Genomic DNA, 18,954 nt, shown 5'->3' with positions numbered 1-18,954 from the left:
GGATTTATGCAGCATGCCAGTGTTTAGTGCATTTGTCAAGATGAATCATTCAATACCGTTACCAAAGTAACAATAAAATAAAGAAACTAAATCATTTTAAAATAATAAAAAAGCAAATGCATATTTTGATTAATGGGACTTTCATTTAGAAAACAATGTTTTAATTAATTAATAGAGCTTTTAAAGGAATTAATTAAACAAACAAAATTTTAAGCATTTAAAGCGCAAATAAAAATGTGTAATACATATTACTATAAACAATTTATGTAATGAAATTATATAAAATTAAAGTAAAATTAAATAGTAAGATAGATAAATAACCACATTTGTATTAAAAACAAAAAAATAAATGCAACAGTTAAATAATTAAATAATTAATACAGTATTATTTAATACAAATAGAGCACTTGATTAAAACATTGCTTGATTAAAAGATAAAAACAAATTAGATTAAAATACAAAAAATTATATATATATATATATATATATATATATATATATATATATATATATATATATAACAAAATTTTAAATGAAAAAAATGGAATTAAAAATATTAAAATAAATAAATTAATGAATAAATAAAATAAGTTACCATACTGATGGAAAAAAGGAAACGAGATAATATAATCCAGACTATTTATTTCCTAAAGAATATTTTAGATCTGTTTAAATATATTGAATCTTAGAAAATGATAACAATGTACACTGTAAACTATATAGTATTTTAAGGGGGTCCTTAAAAAGATGTGCATATATGGTTGTCTATAAGAGAACTATAAAGTGTAAATATAAAAATGATAAATTACATGAAATATTAGTCAATTACAAAGAGGTGGTTTACTACAAACTCTTGCACCGCTCATGCCAATGCATCTCAACTGAACGTTTTTACGCAATAACTCCCCCCGCGGCAGGAGAATGGTTTGATCCAGACTGTTGCAATGCTTCGGCAGAGCGCAGATACATATTGAATACATTACAGCACAGCGGCTTAATCATACGCGGCTCTGGAAGGTATCTCTACAATGTAAACTGATGTGTGCTCTTCCTAACGTCCTAACAAGAACGAACACTGCATCGCCATCTCGAAATGCAGGCTGCGACAAACAGTTTCTTCATTTGTTTCCTCTCCATACTCGCTCGTATGTACCAACGTAGGTAGAAACGGGGGCTGTGGAGAAGCGCGGAGCACCTTTACGTGGAGTAAATCTGAAAGTTAATTAGACCGCGGGCCTTGCGTGAGTTTACAGACTCGATTTCCACATTGATTTACAGTGTACGAGGAAGTGAGGGGACAGATTTGGACATGGGTTGCCTACAATGAACGTGGAATTACCTCTAGCTGCAACATGGCTGCTGCTTAGATGTTTAGTTTCTGGAAAAGTTCAGCCTTGAGCATTTGGAAAGTTTTATAAATAGTCCACTTTGTAGAAAAATAACTTTTCTGTCGTGATACAACTGCGGATTGAACTGGACTGGATTGGACGACACTGGGATTCAGAGCGAGTGAGGCTCGCCGTCATTCAGTTTTGCTCTCTGCATGACAGCAACGCAACAGCAAGGGCTTTCCGCGAACATTCTCGCTTTTGTCAGCATTGTGAACTTGGTCAAAGACGTTCAGCTTCACTGGAGAAAATGCATTTCTCCATTCCTGAGACGGAGGTCCGCTCCGATGAAAACGGATCTTCGTATGTGGTAAGTTTTCTGTAGGTCAAATTAGCGTCTTTACATTTGGAGAATGAGATACAGGCGTTGAACGTGTCTTTTAAAGTGAACAAACCTGCTGACTTGAACTCGTTCACTGATCTTCATATAACAAGAACCTAGAGATTGACAGATAGACTTAAAGGGATAGTTCACTTAAATGCAAATGTTCTCACTGTTTACTCACGCAAATTATGATTGTACATCAGACTGTTCCAAGTGTGATTGACAAATTGTTGTCAATTGCTAGTTTATGTAACGTGAGGCTCTTCGGTTGGGTTTGAATCTTGCTTTGTTTAGCCATACATCTATATCATCAGTTATCTAGTAACTTACAGTTGAGTAAATATAGAAAAATATTACTCTGTTAAAATAGTTCGGTTAAAAATACCCCAACATATAACCCAACTATAGGTTATTAAAGCATCTTCCCAACTATGGGTCATTTCAACCCAATGCATTGGGTTACTTTGATTAAATGTATTTTTTTCCATTCTGGTATTACTATTGCTACTAGTACGACTATTAATTTAAAAATTATGGCTGTGTAAATAAAAAAAAAACATACAGTTAATAAAAAATATGAATATTACATATTATATAATATATTAATATTATTAATAAAAAATATCGAAAATGCTTATTTTCATTGTATTTTATTTCCAGACACTTTTGTTAAAATAAATTAAGAATCACAAACAATGAAGAAACAGAACAAAGTAGACTTTTATAAATTGCAAGCAGAAAATCCTCTGTTGATGGAGCAGAATATGGAGCTCTGTGTGCTGTAGAGACTGTCCAGCTGCTGCAACACTTTCACTCATTGTCCATAATGTACAATACATTTTAACCACATGTAAACGCTTCTAAAAGATTGTCCTGGATGGTAAAATAGATAAAAACCTGACACGAAGACGTAAAAAAAAAAAAAAAAAAAAAAAAAAAAATATATATATATATATATATATATATATATATATATATATATATATATATATATATATATATATATATATATATATAATGCGTTAAAGATTTAATAAATTAATTACAGCTGTTTTGTGTCAGTTAAATCAGTTAACTGTCGAAACTCAAACTTTTAACCCAACTAGTTGAGTTATAAAATAAATAACCAAATAAAGGTTAAAAATAACCAAACAAACCACCAAATATCGACTGGTTGAGTTATTAATAAATAAACTAATAAAGGTTAAAAATAACAAAACAAAGCACCAAATATGTTTAACTCAACCATTGGGTTAAATAAATAACTCAACGTTTTTTAGATCTGCTTTGTTGCTATTTAAGGAATTGATTATGATTGGTAAATACTCGTTGGAGAATTCCTTAGTAGCAAATCTCACTTACGTTTCCTTTGGCTTTGTACCTGCTTTATCAGGGGTCACTACCGTGGAATAAATCTGCAATTACTCTGGCATATGTTGAGTACTCTGGCAGTACTACCCTCAGTGCTGGGAAACACCCTCTTCCATTCACACACTGGCCAATTAACTTTGAAATCTAATCTTAATGAAAGAAAAGAAGGCTTGCTGAGTGAGTTGATGATTCAGTAAGTCACTTTTATCTTACGCTATCATACTGTCAGAATAAGGTTATCCTGATGAAGGTGCAAATATATAAATCAGAGAACAAATCCGGCAGTATCTTTAGATTGAGTATAAACTGACAGAATTTTGTTTGACAGGGTATACCATTTAATGTCACAGATTTGGAGAACATTTAATGAATGGCTCTGTTTGTTTCGTTAACCATGTGAAATGAAATGCTTGTGCATTGTTTTAGCTGTCAACTCCCTATAAGATAAATTCATCCAGAGTTGTCTGTCAAAATAATATTTTTTGTGACTCAAATATAGCACTGCTTGTACAGCATGCACACCTCAAGAAAATCAAATAGAATTTAAGAAAAAAAGTCAATTGTATTTAGTTTTTTGTTAACTATAGATGGGTTTGAATTAAATTGTTTTGTGATTAAATTAACTGCATATGCTTTGATTACTAAAGTCCATTTAAAAAATGGTGTCCAAAAAAACAACAACAATAGAATGAAAAAATGCAACTTGGGAACAAGTTAACATAATTTGAGCAAAACCCATTTGTTTGATGTAATGATATGGATAGTACTAAAAAAAGCAATATGTATGTGATGTGATTTGCAGTTTTAATATATATTTAGGCCTACTATAGCTCATGCAGCGTTCATAAGTTGTCAACTTAATATTACACCTTGTCTGTCACTCCACAGGACTTAATGAATAACAATAAGGGCTCAAATACCGCAGGGATTATTGCATTGAAAGTGGAATCAGATTAGGAAGCTTTGTCAGTTTCAGTGTTTCTGTTTGAATGGTTGTTCAGAAACACGCTTCACCCAGCGTCTTCTAGCCTTGTTATTTTGTGAATTGGATCCACAATGTCTCGGTTCCTCTGGCATGTCTCTCTATTTCAGCCATATGCAGTGCAAGATTGCTGTGTCTTTCAGCGTAAATGGAAATTGAATAACGGTACATCATATTAATTATTGTGTACTAATAGACTTTAGTGTGAAGCCAGACATTTTGAATTTTAATTCATTTGAAACATTTGTTTACTCTGAACACCCACCAGAAGCAATACCAAAAGTAATCATTGTTTTGCAGCTATTGTGCATTAGGGCTGTATAATATAACAATTCAGCGTTGAAATCGCAATGTGCACATCTGCAATAGTCACATCACAAATATGAACAATGTCCAGTCTGAATTATAGTTGAGCAGGAGCTACAGAATTGTAGTTAATCACTGTATTTATATGGAATTTATAGGATTTTTGCCAAAAAACATTTCTTCTAATTTTAGTCTTCTAGTCCAAATATCTACAATGTAAAATTCAACAGTCAACTTTATCAAATATAATGAGTGTAGTGAACTCAAAATTGACTGAAAGTTATTTCTACTCATTTGAAAAGAGTTTTGAACTGTAAAGAGTTGATTAAATACCTCATTACATCAGCTCAAATTAAGTAAGTTCACACTACTCATAAATTAGTTAACTCAAATGGTTTGTTGCAATCGGTTTGCTTAAAGGGTTTGAGTTGCCTCAACTTATTGGGTTTTACAGTACTTAGTTGGTTTGAGTTCTCTTCCTGTGCTCAGATTGCTTTTTACTCAAATGAATTAAGTTCACTGTACTCATTAGGATTAGTTTTTGAAGCTAAATGGTTTGTTGCAATCAATTTCCTCAAATATTTGAGTTAGCTTAACTTATTTGGTTATACAGTGTACATTTCAAAGCAAAAACAAGGTTATTTAACTTACCCCACTGGGAGATGATTTCCTTAAAACAAGCAAAAAAAACTCTTAATTTTCATTTATTCCTTCTGACGATAAAAACTAAACAATATTTTTACTTGCTCTAAGATTTTTTTTTGGACTAGAAACAATGAAAAACAAAGTAATGAAAGCATTTTTGCATTGTGATCTTTAAACTTTCGTACCTTAATACCGTTAGACTCCCCAGAAAATTGTGAAATCGAGCTATTCAAAGGATGTTCTGAAACTATATTTGTATCGTAATATTTATCAGAAAAATAAAATATCGCATTATCAGATATTTTCAATATTGTGCATAGTGATAACTGTTTCAGCAATTATAACAGCAAGAAAATTGGATGTCATGCATGCCGCCATGCTTATAGCTCTAAAACTTCATTTGCCTGTGCAATAACAGACATCTTCAGCTCTTGAGGTCACATCTGTATTGCACTGGGGGATTGATAATAAAGCATATTCTGTTTAAGTACACGCAGTGCAGTCTGATCTGGCAGATTCTGTACTCGTAGGTGTTTGCAGATGTAGTGCAGATGTGCAGCTCGTGATGTCGACTCTTCTCAGACACCAAATGATTTGGATTAGGTTTTTTTTTTTTTTTTTATGAGCTCCACTGTTCTCTCTCGAAACACCTCCAATAAACCCAGAAAGGTTTTTAATGCACTGCTGTGAAGAAATCGTGAGTCATTCGTAACAGATTGACAAGCGAAAGTTGTTTGTGTCCTTCTGTGTCTGATTCAGAGAGAACCATCAATGACGATCTCAATAGATAAGTCCTTCAAGGCCACTGAGAGCTGTACTGGCCAGATGTATGAATCACACTCACTCAGAAGATTTCTTTGATGGATAGAAAATTACTTTCTTGCTTTACACATTTCTGTTTCTTAGATATTCAAACAAGTGTTGTTTTAATGTTAGTTGTATGCTATAATATATAGCTTTTATTTGTTTACAAAAAATAATTTCAAACTCAATTTCTACACTTTAAATTTTTTATTCATTATTAAGTTACAATAACTGACAAGTTATATAATTTGATTTCTTTTCAGCTAACTGTATGGCATTTAGCTATGTTTCCATCCACCTATTTTTATGTGGGTTTTGGATATGCACATAAAAAAAATGCCAAGATGCGCATACATTTTTAAAATTCGCATATAAAATTTATGCACATAACTGAGTAGGATCAACTTTTTATTTGATAAGAAAAGATGCGCATAAATTATGATTGAAACACTTTTGTCGAACATATTTCAGTAAAAAGCTTCTCCTACTGCAGCAAATTCCATTTTTACTGTTGATATTTATTTGGCACCAGATAATTAGGAAGTGACTTTTTTTTTTTTCGTTTCCAGAGATGGGTTGCGGCTGGAAGGCCATCCGCTGCGTAAAAACTTGCTGGATAAGTTGGCGGTTCATTCCGCTGTGGCAACCCCGGATTAATAAAGGGACTAAGCCGACAAGAAAATGAATGAAATTACTATTTTTTTCGCTTTGACTCGTTGGAAGGAAGTGCTGCTTTATTCGCAAGTTTTTTTTTTAAAGTGATAATCCGGTTTTGCGCATAGTTATTTTGCATTTTTGGATGGAAACATAGCTAATGTTGTCATGATGCATAACTTTATTATTTAAAATTATAAACTTTTATAATAGTTTATACAATTATTAGCCTATTCATGCAATTTATTTAAGTATTTATTCCTTTAATTTTATTTATGTTTTTTATTTATTTTTGTCTAAAAAGCAGTCCACACACACTAAAAAAACTATTAAGATTTATTATCATTCGAACTATTATGATTTTATTGAAACAACTTAATTGTTATGTTCAATCAACTTAAATTTGCAAAAGCACTTCAGTTAACAATCAATTTGTGTTGGGACAACATGAACGAATTGTGTGAAATCCAGCATTTTATCTTATTAAATGAGATTTTTAATAATTTTAAGGATTTTTATCTTAGCATGTGGTCGAAAGTTTACACAAGCTTAAAATATTTTCGTACATTTACACCTTTTATTCAGCATGGAACATTTGTAATTGGATCAACAAACATCATATGTTAATACCGGGTGTAAATGAGGCCTAAGCAGCTTTCTGTCTGTCAATGTGGTGAATTTGCATGACTAACTGGAATATGAGTGAAATCATGAGATGTAGCCATAGGCATGTTTTTCATCTTTATGCAAATCTCCTGAACATTCTGATTCCTTATACAATGACTTGAGGATACATTTTGCCACAATGATTAATTGCATTTCTTTTTACCATTAGTGGCTAATGCAACATTTCAAAATCAGTTCATCATTTTATTTTGAAGAACGCCGCTTGGAGACCATCCTCCATGTCCAGTTGTGGCCTCTATTTATTTTGAATGTATGTGAGTGCCGTAAAGGTGTCAAAAAGTGTAACCTGGTGCCATAAAATCAAAGTGCTTTGTCTTTTATATAACGTAATCCCCTCAGGGGTCACAATAAATCAAAAGGCTGATGGTTTTTTAATTTGCATGTTGTTTATTTTATTGTAACTATTAGCTTCTATTTTTTCTTCTGTAGGTTATGGATAAAACATGGTAATTGTAATAGTTTAATAAAATGAATGAGATTTTTGGAAATCAATCACGTTTCCCCCACAGTCCAAAGATATGTGCTATAGGTTAATTGGGTAGGCTAAATTGTCCGTAGTGTATATGGATTGTGTATGGATGTTTCCCAGAGATGGGTTGCAGCTGGAAGAGTATCCGCTGCGAAAAACATATGCTGGATAAGTTGGTGGTTCATTCCGCTGTGGCGATCCCAGATTAATAAAGGGACCAAGCCGAAAAGAAAATGAATGAATGAATGAATGAATGAATGAAGTATCTATGTACTTGAATATGTTTGAGGTAATAATATTGGGTAATTTTAAATACAATTGTGCAGTTCATCTCTTCATGCGATCTTCTCTGTTTGGAGTAAAAAAAAAAAAAAGCTAATTTGTACTATTCTTAAGTGTTATGAAAACACAAGCTAACATTCCTAAAATATTTTCGTACAGAGAGCAAGATACTTTCTAAAAACTATTTTAAATAAAAATGTAAATAAAATAAAGCAGATAAAAAACACAGATTGTCACATTTTTTGATATGCTGTAATCGTTTTTTTTTCATGTAGTGTACGTAGACATTACATGAAACAATAGGTCATAAATATGTACCTGAAAGTTTTGGAAAAGTCATGGAAAAGCCCTGGAATTTTAGTAGTAAAAATGTGAATGAACCCTGACTAAATGATAAAACATCACAAAGGCACCAGGAGGTAACTAACGCCATAACTCACTACCAAAAGTGAGCGTTTATTTTCTGAATATTTATAAACAAATTTGAGTAAATGTTGGAGTTAGTTAATGTCTTAACAAAATTAAATCGCAAATCCAATTGAAATAGCAATTTCTGTTAAAGAAATCTAAATGAGATATTTTCTCCAAAATGCACAGCCCTACACTAATCCTCATCTTTGAATATAGAGGAAAGAAAACAACATTTTTTCAACATATTGACAGCTCAAACTAAACTCTTCCAGGCCTCACACACAGCTAAAGTCTTTGAGGGTCAAAGTAAGGGCTGCTTTCAGGCAGCCAATGCAGACCATAGTCTAGATTTGTGCAGATTTGTTACAAATTACTGACATATTGCTTTAGGAAGTTCAGAATAAGTTGTTTTTTAGGAAGGAATTTTAAATCTTTCAGTCTTTTACATTCACAAACAACTACATTACTAACCAGGTGAAAGGTATTATATTTGAAAAAGCATAAAGGGGCACTTTGTTTTATCTAATATTTGCATTTTATATTATTTCTGCTTCGTTTACATTGCCAAATGTTCTCAGGCTCTTTTAAAACCATTGAATGAATGCTTTGTTTCTCCCTGTATCCCTCAAGAATGGAGATATTTTTCTTTAGACATTTTAAAGTTTGTCTTCCTGTACAGTATTCAGCAGAGAGTTGTGTAGTATACTTTGGAGGTGTATATATCACAGAATATGCAGAGGAGCTACAGAAATAAGGGGGCTGCGATTTAAATGTCAGACTTCCTGCCCAAACGAGGGCAAAAACCTTCAAGGAAGGGTTTGAACTTCCTACAGACTTGCTTATTCATTCTTCCTTTTTTTATTTAGAGACGTGTAAGGACATGGCAGTTCCATCCTACGTCTGTTAGTAAAGTCACTCTTGCTTTGATATCATTAATGAGTCATTTAAATAGGCAGTAGTTGGGTCATTGTGTGCACTACATTTGTGTTAGTTTTTTTAAAATAGGAAATGCATGTTAATACATTGATGTTGGTTGAAACCAGTTTGGTGCAGTAAGATGGCAAATGACACAGAACAACCTTTTGTAACAAACCAAGCGATGTCAAATGTTTTGGGTTCGCAGTATGCAACATGGTTTGATTGCGTATTGTAAAGGCCAAATGACCCACAAAAATGCCCCCAAAATATGCTGTATTCTCTTCAGCTCAGTGTTTGTTTGTTTTTTAAATGCCACCCTTCATAATTGTGTTCTTCCATTCTGAAGTAAAGGTATATTTTTTCTTTATGTTTTGGTATGTGGTATGTTTGTACACAGGCTTACTTCTAGTGGTACGCGAAGGAATCACTGATTAAGGAAAGAAAAAAATAATACAATTTTAATCATTTGATGCGTACAATAACACCAATGTGATCAACATTCTAAGCTCTTTGCATAAAGTTAAATCATAACAGTTACCATGGTTTCTATTTCAAACTATAGTAAACTAAAGTTTGAAACTATAGTTTAAAATAGACGATGAGTGGGCCTCGCTACTCCCACCCACCATAACCCTTGCAGCGAGGTCCCACTACCAGCCTCCCGTGTTTATATAGACCTTCTTCTTGGAACGCAAAATTATCCATTATGCTTTGCGTGTATGCGCAAGGAAAATGCGAAGAACTTCCGGTCGGCAGCTGATGCGTGTAAACAGTCACATTTGGACAGCTTTGAAACGATAGTTTTAATCTATTTTACCTGCTTTTATCCTCTTTGAACTAATACTGTTGTCCATCAGCACCACCTCCTGGACTGATCATTTAAAGAAATGCGATCTAATAGGATGGAAAACAGCTGCTGTGAGGCATTTTCCCCTCGTTGTCAGACGTCATCTTCTGCAGTTTAAATGAAGCCTTGTCATCGCTAAAGTCAACATTTTCTCTTTATATCAAATATATAACCAGCCCAAACAAATGTAATTCACCAAAATGTTTGACACACACACATAGCCTGTACTGTGCCACTGACACACTGATTTAATAACTGTGACAAAGTGAAAATATAGGCTAGTGTCATTTCAAAATGACAGAAAAACACAAACCGTGGTAAAAACAACACACAAAATAAAACACAAACGACTCGATTAAAACGTGATTAGAATGAACAGCAAATCAGCCAGCAGAGGATCAATAACAGACTTTTATTGGTCATTTTTGTAAATTGCACGACTTTCATACCTGTTTAGTTTCATGCCAGGTTTTCTCTCTCTCTCTCTCTCTCTCTCTCTCTCTCTCTCTCTCTCTCTCTCTCTCTCTCTCTCTCTCTCTCTCTCTCTCTCTCTCTGTGTGTGTGTTTGTGTTTGTGTGTGTGTGTGTTGAAGAGCCGCTGAGCTAACAGCTGACAGGCCGGGAACACACACACACACTATTTCTGACGGCAGACACGTGAACTAGGAGAACGTTTTTCTCATTTTTCTGACACGCTTGAACCACATGTGACAGATTATAATGGCTTTAACAGACACATTTCTAAGTTGTGTGTCACAAAAACACTCCGTTATCCATTAAAAACGTTATTGAAACCCATTTTCGGAGCGCAAATTACCAGTTGTACACGCTGTAAACGGAAGTTTTTAGCATTCTACCGGAAGACGCTGGTCGCTATGGCACCCTCCATGCAGCAGCCATGAAAAAGGTCTATAGGAATATATTATTATAGAAATGCAGATGCAAATTTTTACAAGGCACGTCACTGCTGTGAGTCTCGTTGTCATGGTGAGCGCTGAAGAGGGCTCACCTCATTGGAGCACACAGACTCGGGAATCTGCGTCACGGCGAGTTGGACAAAAACATATTAAATATATTCAATAAATAATTTTACATTTTTGGTGCTGTGTAATATTCTGAGATGCAGTAGTATATGGAGACAGATGAATATAATTGGGTATATGCCGAACTAGTGTTGTTCCCATACTTATAAACCTCCGGTGACCTGTTACTGTGAGTTTTTTTTTTTTTCATTTTATACGGTTCCTTTTACAGCATCGATGTTGTAATGTAATTAAAATACATTCAGTTAAATAAACTTTGGCATTCATTTAGTTGTTCAAGCGTAAAACGAGACAAAAGGCCTTTTACTCACAATCGCCTGTCAGAATCTGCAGGCTAGCGCAGAAGCTCCATTGAATATACTGGGGTAAAATATATGCTCATATTTTAAAGACTTGGTGGGGAAAAATGTAATTTAATGCAGTGCTTCTTGTACAATCTGAGACCCACTTCATATCGGATATCACTCAGCCAGTGGAGATCGCTGATTTTTAAAGAAAACAGACCTTAAACGTGCTGATTTTTCATACAGTTCACAGGAAGCGCTTAACCCAGGTTACTGGCAAATTAAAAGTCCTATTAGCATGCTACAGCAAATACCCTAAAAATCCCAGGATGTCTTTCAAAAAAGAGTAGGGGTTTAACCTGGCCAAATTTACCCACTGGCCTCTGTCCATCATGGCCTCCTAACCCTCCCCATATCATTATTGGCTTCATTACACTGTCTTCTGACTCTGTGGTGTGCGGTTTGGTGCAAAATGGCTGCTGTCACGTCATCCAGGTGGATGCTGCACACTGATGGTGGATGAGGAGATTCCCCCCTATGTGTGAAGCGCTTTAAGTGCCCAGAAAAGCGCTATATAAATGTAAGGAATTATTATTATTATTATTATTATTATTTTAAAGCACTGTTCTACCATCATAATATAGCCAGACTAAAATGAAAATCACATTATTTCGATTAGTTTATACTACAGCAAACACTCCACTCACTGACAAACAGCCCCTTTCATAAAGATTTATTCCACAGGTCTGTCATAATCAGGCTAATATACATTAACACACAGAATATCGGCCTCTTCTGATGCGCCACATGTTAAATAACGCAATAGTTCAAGACACACGTTTGCTTTTTTCTCTACTTAAAAGAACGATAACAATACATCATAACAAGAACAACAATAATAGTTCATATCATAAAGATAAGCCAAGTTGTCTTTTTTAAAATTCAATATATAGCGACTCTTTTAAGGTGCACCACATAATCGGCAGGTGATTTGTTAAAGAAACTCAACAAATGTTGCACCATAAAACAGTGAAATAGACAGAGACTTTTTGCAAATGTTGTATATGTATTTAAGTGTCTCTTTAAGGTCGTCTTCTGGCACTTTCTCCAGAGCGCATCGGGCTCGGCTGTGTTTCTAAAGTTAAAGCAGTCTGTTTTTGTTGGTTTGGCACACCTCAGGGTGGAAGCGGTGGTAGAGTAAGGCTTCTCTTCTTCTCTTTATATCCAGAAGACTCTGATATCTCATTTCTCACAGCACCTCTACAGGAAAACAGCAGAAACACACGTGAGAAGATGATTTATTGAACTGTTAAAAGTTTGCCAACAACATCTATGACTGGTATTATAAAACTGAAAATAGAGATGCTTTGCAGAATGCCAAGGCTGCTTTTTTCAGCCATTCACACTGTCCTAAAATTAAAAAAAAATGCAGAAATCATTGTCCAGTTTCATGCATGGAAAATATCAGCTTGGAGACTTCTCTTATTTTCAAGATTTTTGAAACATTATTTTCAAGATTTTATTTTAGGTTCAGTTTAGTTCAGTTCAGTATAATGTAAATGTCACTGCTGAAAGACGAAACGCTGAAAAGCAACTCCACTGATGAGCCGATTTAATCAATTTATGATTTAACATACAGTTGAAACCAGAAGTTTACATACACTCTGAAAAAAGGAACATAAGCAAAAACAGTTCACATATTGTCAGGACTGATTTCTTTGTTTTTGATTTCAATGTAGAAGCAATGTTGTGACGAGTGCTTTTGATTGAGTTAGTGACAACTAGTTGATTTTTTTGGCATAACATACTTCAACCAAGTGGTAGAGACGGCTCAGTCAGGTTTAGTTAAGTTAGGTAATCCTCTCAATAAGATATTAATTAATTAATTCATTCATTTTCTTGTCGGCTTAGTCCCTTTATTAATCCGGGGTCGCCACAACAGAATGAACCACCAACTTATCCAGCAAGTTTTTACACAGCGGATGCCCTTCTAGCCGCAACCCATCCCTGGGAAATCAATAAGATATGGTCAGTCAAAACATTGTCAACCGTTTGATCGAGCAGGCAGTTAAAGGGATAATATATAAATATTAATATATTTACAGATTTTAATTAAAACAACTTCTTGCGTTGTGATTCTTGTGAAGAAAAAATCTATGTATGGAAATCGTTGTCAATGCTTATTGCTTAGATATCGAATTGAACTGAATCGATGGCATGATAATCTTAACCAAACTAAACCAAACCGTGAGACCAGTGTAGATTCACACCCCTACCAGGTACAATTATAGACCTTTTTCTTGGCTGCTGGATGGAGGGCGCCATAGCGACCAGCGTCTTCTGGTAGAATGTTTAGAACTTCCATTTACAGCGTTTACAACCGGTAATTTGCGATCCGAAAATGGATTTCAATAGTGTCTTGAGTGGATTAAGGAGTGTTTTTGTGACACAACTTTGAAAGGTGCGTGTTAAAGCTGTTATAATCGGTCAGATCTGTGGTTCAAGCGCGAGAGAAAAACAGTATTGTAAGCCATGTTTCTTTTTGTTCTGCTTAATCTCTTGCCCCAAAAAAGATATTTAAAATAAACAGAACAATATGATGTCTTTTGACTGCTTTCTTTAATAACTACATTACACAATACTTGTATTTTTACTTTCAGTACTTGAGTATAAAATTTTGAAATAAACTACTTGCAATACTTAAGTACAAAAATGTTGAATACTTTAGTACTTCCACTTAAGTATGGTGCTTAAAGAGCACTTCTACTTCTACTTAAGTCTTGGTCTCTAGTACTTTATACATCTCTGCCCACAGGCTAGAAAAATGAGTAAGAACTGCTGAACGACATGCTTGCGTATTCCAGGCATCCCGAGTTGAAAACATCTTCAAGTCACGTGACAAGAACCGACTGATTGGCTTCATAGCTTGTATATAATTTCGTTAAATGAATATGACTCTGCCTCGTTTTTGAACTGTGCATATGCTACTTTATTTCAACATTGTTGATTATGGTGGTACTTGGAGAGACAATTTTTTTTCTGAGGTGGTACTTGGTGAAAATACTTCGAGAACCACTGGTCTAGATGATGCATTGCATGTTTTTTTATAATTTACATAAGAGTCTAGTTTCTTTATTATTTGTCTATATTACTGTACTTTCACTCTGTCTGCCTTACTGGAATGTTATTTCGTGCTGCATTTAGGAACAATGGATCAGTATTTGTTTCATCACATTGAGATGGATAAAAACGCTGCAAACTGATGAGTAGTCAAAACACCAACAAATCAGGAAGTCAGACAATAGTGTGCAAATGTCTCTTAGCTCCAAAAACGTCACCGTTTCAGATAAGAAAAAAAGCTTCTCACATCCTTTGACACTAAATGTGGTGAGAAGTTCTTACATATTTAACATGACTATTGTGCCTGTCTCATTGTAGAGTGTCTGTTGGTGTGAACGGATTGTCAGAAACTGCTGAAAAGCTTATGATTAGATGAAGAAAATGATCAAACTGGATGGTGTTGTTTTTCAAACTCTGTAGAAAAGAGATAATAGCTCTTTTTTTTGTGGTATTGTTAAAATATAAGCAACAAACCACCATGTTTTGATATGAACATTTTCTCATGGTCACTGTATATGTAAACACACGCAGGCTTTGATTTCTGTAACAATGTGTTTCCCATGTAATAATTGAAGTAATGTTATTATAATTTTTGTTTGCATATATTTATTATAAATGATGCACATGATGGTTAGCCAGTGCAATTGTAGTTAAAGCACGAAGACGACCAAATTAAATGTATTCAATGTGAATTAAACAGAAAGCACATGTCTATTGAAGGTTGTTCCCATCTTTTAAATATAACATTTCAGCTCTTGCCATCAAAAAGACGTTTTAGGCAACCTCAAGTAAAGAAAAATGTGTATCAAATGTCCTTTGTGCCGACTGCTGAATTTTAAATACTGGGTTCTAAGCATGTATAGGGTTTTAAATAGTTTTAATGTGATATATGTGATGACGTTGCGGTGCTTCTCACAGGTTTGAAATATACTTGTGGTGGTAGCCTGATTGAAACCCACCTTTTACTCACAGCGCATAAATAGATGTGACAAACAAAACATAATTCAATTTTTAACACTATTTTTTTATTATCTGTTTAACCTTTTTCTTTTCAATGGGTTAAAGTAAAAAAAAGACTTGAAATAAATAAATAAATAAAAATGCACTGTTTTATGCTAATCAGGAGGCATGTGCACCCACTGACAGGTCAAATCTGCTTCTCGCCATCTCTGACAAGTTCAGATTGCTTTATTAGCTATCTATTTTGTATAATATTGCCAGAGCATTTTAGGTGAATAAAATTTGCAATATATTAACATCATCAAATTTATAAAGTCTACAGCAAATGAGAAATTTATGACAGAAAAAAGGGAATAAAAACAGACAATATCTCAAAAAATGTAATAATTTCAAGAATAAAAGTAGATTGTTTTTATTAGCTGTTTCTAATGGTGTACAAATATTCTGCAGCCAGTTTAGATGTGATTTCGTCCTCTCCAAGTAGTTAGTAATGTTTTTCTGAGTTGTTTATATTAAAGAATTAATTATTTAATGTCTCTCTCGCGGCTCTGCGCATAAAATTAGCTTAAAAAAAGCTCAGAAAACATAAGCAAATCTCGGACATTTTAGTAGATTTAGAAACCCCGGCCGGACACAAAAAGGTGCGGGTCTCTGTGTGTCTGCACTGCAGAGCACATGAGACATAAGCCTGTGCGTTGACTGCATACACAGAACGAGCAGTATGAAACAGGTAAAGAAGAGGGGATATCCACTACTTAATCGCTTGTGGTTGTTTGTTTATGATTGGTGGATACAAAAAAGCGAAAAAGGGTGATAATATTAGTAAAAAAAAATGTGTCACTAACTTATACTTTAATTTATACGTCCATTAATATACCTTATTAATCAAAATTTGCTGTGTTCTTATTGCTACTGTTCATTGATATTCTTAAGTGAACAATTAATCTTTGCAAGTTAATCCACTGAATTGTATTTTTTATTTATTTTTTTGGTTTGGTAATCTTCAGTAAAAATCTGACCATTTGCTTTGGCACTTTGAGCGGCTGTACTTCTGATGAAATTAGTTTAATGACTTCAGCCACAATATTCTTAACCACACTCCTCTTATCATTAGTTTGCCATAAGGAAATGGTGAGCAAAAAGAAACCCCGCCCTCTACTCAATATTTTGTTTCCGTTGGAAGTATATCATCATACTGAAATAAAATCTCAGCGACTTTCGGTTCACACTGACTTCAAATTCCTGGAATAAGTACCATTTTAAACACATTAATTAGAAAAATTATTAAAAGGTACAGTTAACTAAAAATGAAAATGGCCTCATCATTTACACTCCGTCATTTAGTTTTCTTCTTTTGCTAAACACACTAAAAAGATATTTTGTTTTTGCCAAAAGCCTAGCGATTAAATGCGCCGACATACAGCACTGTGGTGCTCGCAGTGACCCGAGTTTGATTCCCAGCTCAAGGTCCTTTGCTGAAGCTATGCACAATCATTGTAATTGGACAATAATTAAATCAAGATAATCATTTTGTGATGACAGCTGTTTGCATAGTCTCTCAATGATCTGTTTAAATGCCGTATGTGAAAATACCACATTGAATTATTATTTTTTACTCCAAACTTACTTAAAAGCTTCAGTCGATTGGTTGAAATAAATACTTCTGTGAGGTGATTTCATAGTCTTGTAATTTATTAGTCATGTTGAATCAACGAGCCCAGATAAATCTTCTGTTTATTATAATGCAATGCTCTGGGTTTCTTCATTGTGGGTGTTTGAAGTTTTTTGCGAGAGTGCCCTCTGTCCTTTAGAGGAGATACTGATCACACAACCATGCTTACCTGACAAGATGTACATGACAGCTTTTGCTTCGCATTTGAGATTTAACCAAGCCCTAATAACAGTTATTAACAGTTACATGTAGTGATATTTCACAATCTTTCTGTAATTTACTGTATTTTGAGACTCAACATTCAGCAGGTTGAGAGACGTATAAAAAAAGTGTTTTATTATAAACCTTACTTATGCTTCTGTTGCACTTTTATTACATATTTTCTGTTCAGCTTTTAATAAATCCTGATATTATTTTCGTAAATGTCTGTTAGTGGTTTATTTCTATAATACTCACTGTCTAACTGTTCTTTATTTCTCCAGGCTTACAATATTCATGTGAATGGCGTCTTGCATTGTCGAGTACGATACAGCCAACTCTTGGGCCTTCATGAACAGGTGAGCACACACTTTCATCGAGCAGCATGCTTGACCTTCGTTTCTGAAATTAGCATTACCTTGATGTTCACATGTGTCAAGAATTAGGTTGGAATAGGAAAATGTTTTCTGAGAAAACACAATATTTAAACAGCTGTTTCTGAATTACTGGCTTTAAAATAAGCCAGTCAGTGCCGTGGATGCTGTTTGATAAAAAGTGAGACGGAGTAAAACTACACTAGACATTATGTTTGGTATTAAAATATATTGGTTTCATTTCAATATATTCTTACAATTAGGATCAAATATGAATAATTAAAGGGTCCTTGCGGTTAGATTTAAAAATCCTCTGAGAATTAGTGCTCATATTCATTATTAAGCATGAATTTAAAGTAGCTAAAGTGAAATAGATGCATTTTTAATGTGGAGCTTAAGAGGTTCATTTTTTGGTTAATATACAGCTCTGGAAAAATGAATGACCACTTGACTGTTTTTCTTTGGTTTCACAATTTATCTGTTTGAGTACCATAGCAGTTTTGTTTTATACTGTGAACATCTGATAACATTTCTTTCTAATGTAAAATAATAATGTTGTCATTTAGAGTTTATTTTAGTTTTGTTTTTGGCCTAAAATAACCAAAAATCAATATTTGGTGAACATCACTGTTCAAATCTATTGACGAGTCAAATACTCAACTATCTCTAGTGTCCTTCCTCATTAAACAAATGAGTCACTTATTCACATGTAAACCAGGATTCATCATACAAGGGATAAATGATTCAGACAGTGTAAATAGGACTTCCATTGGTGTGAATGGAGGTTGGTTTCAGACTCTGCACTGCTATTATTGACTGTGGTAATCATGAGTCCGATGTTCTTTAGCTCATCCACTCTGCCTGTCAGAGCTGTGTTATAAATGAATTGCTATTAAATAGAGGAGGGGCTACTTGAAATGTCCAGCCCTGTCTTCGTGATTAAATTGACATCTGAACAAAGCTGCACATTTTAAGGCACTTCAGAGGACCCAAATGTTTTGGATTCAGTTTTTTGTTAGGCAAGGTGCATTTATCTTTCAGCATCGATATCGCAATAGTCACATATAATTGATCATTTCCCAAGTGTGTTTTGAGGCCTGTGACTGTGTGAGGGTTTTAGGAGCATTCGGGCATAATAAAATGTGCCGTTTGTAACTTAAAAAAATTATTAACTATACATTTTATGTAAATGTTTTAAAATTGAAGACGATGCAG

At 34.1% G+C, this 18,954-nt stretch overlaps 1 protein-coding gene across 3 annotated transcripts in view; it reads left to right on the top strand.

The window, feature by feature from the left end:
- The first annotated feature begins 928 nt into the window (after positions 1-928).
- snx17 (sorting nexin 17) overlaps positions 929-18,954 on the top strand; it is a 75,549-nt gene continuing 57,523 nt past the window's right edge. For 2 of the 3 annotated variants that reach the window (XM_009294624.4, XM_073933030.1), the window contains exons 1-2: positions 929-1,698; positions 17,650-17,724. In XM_009294624.4, coding sequence (XP_009292899.1) covers positions 1,639-1,698; positions 17,650-17,724 — 135 coding nt within the window. In that variant the 5' untranslated portion in view covers positions 929-1,638. 3 annotated transcript variants of the gene reach the window in all.

The sequence above is a fragment of the Danio rerio genome, chromosome 20 (assembly GCF_049306965.1).
Source record: "Danio rerio strain Tuebingen ecotype United States chromosome 20, GRCz12tu, whole genome shotgun sequence".
In the NCBI taxonomy this organism is placed as follows: Eukaryota; Metazoa; Chordata; class Actinopteri; order Cypriniformes; family Danionidae; genus Danio; species Danio rerio.
The sequence above is the reverse complement of the archived record's forward strand: the minus strand, read 5'-3'. Positions and strand labels throughout refer to the sequence as shown.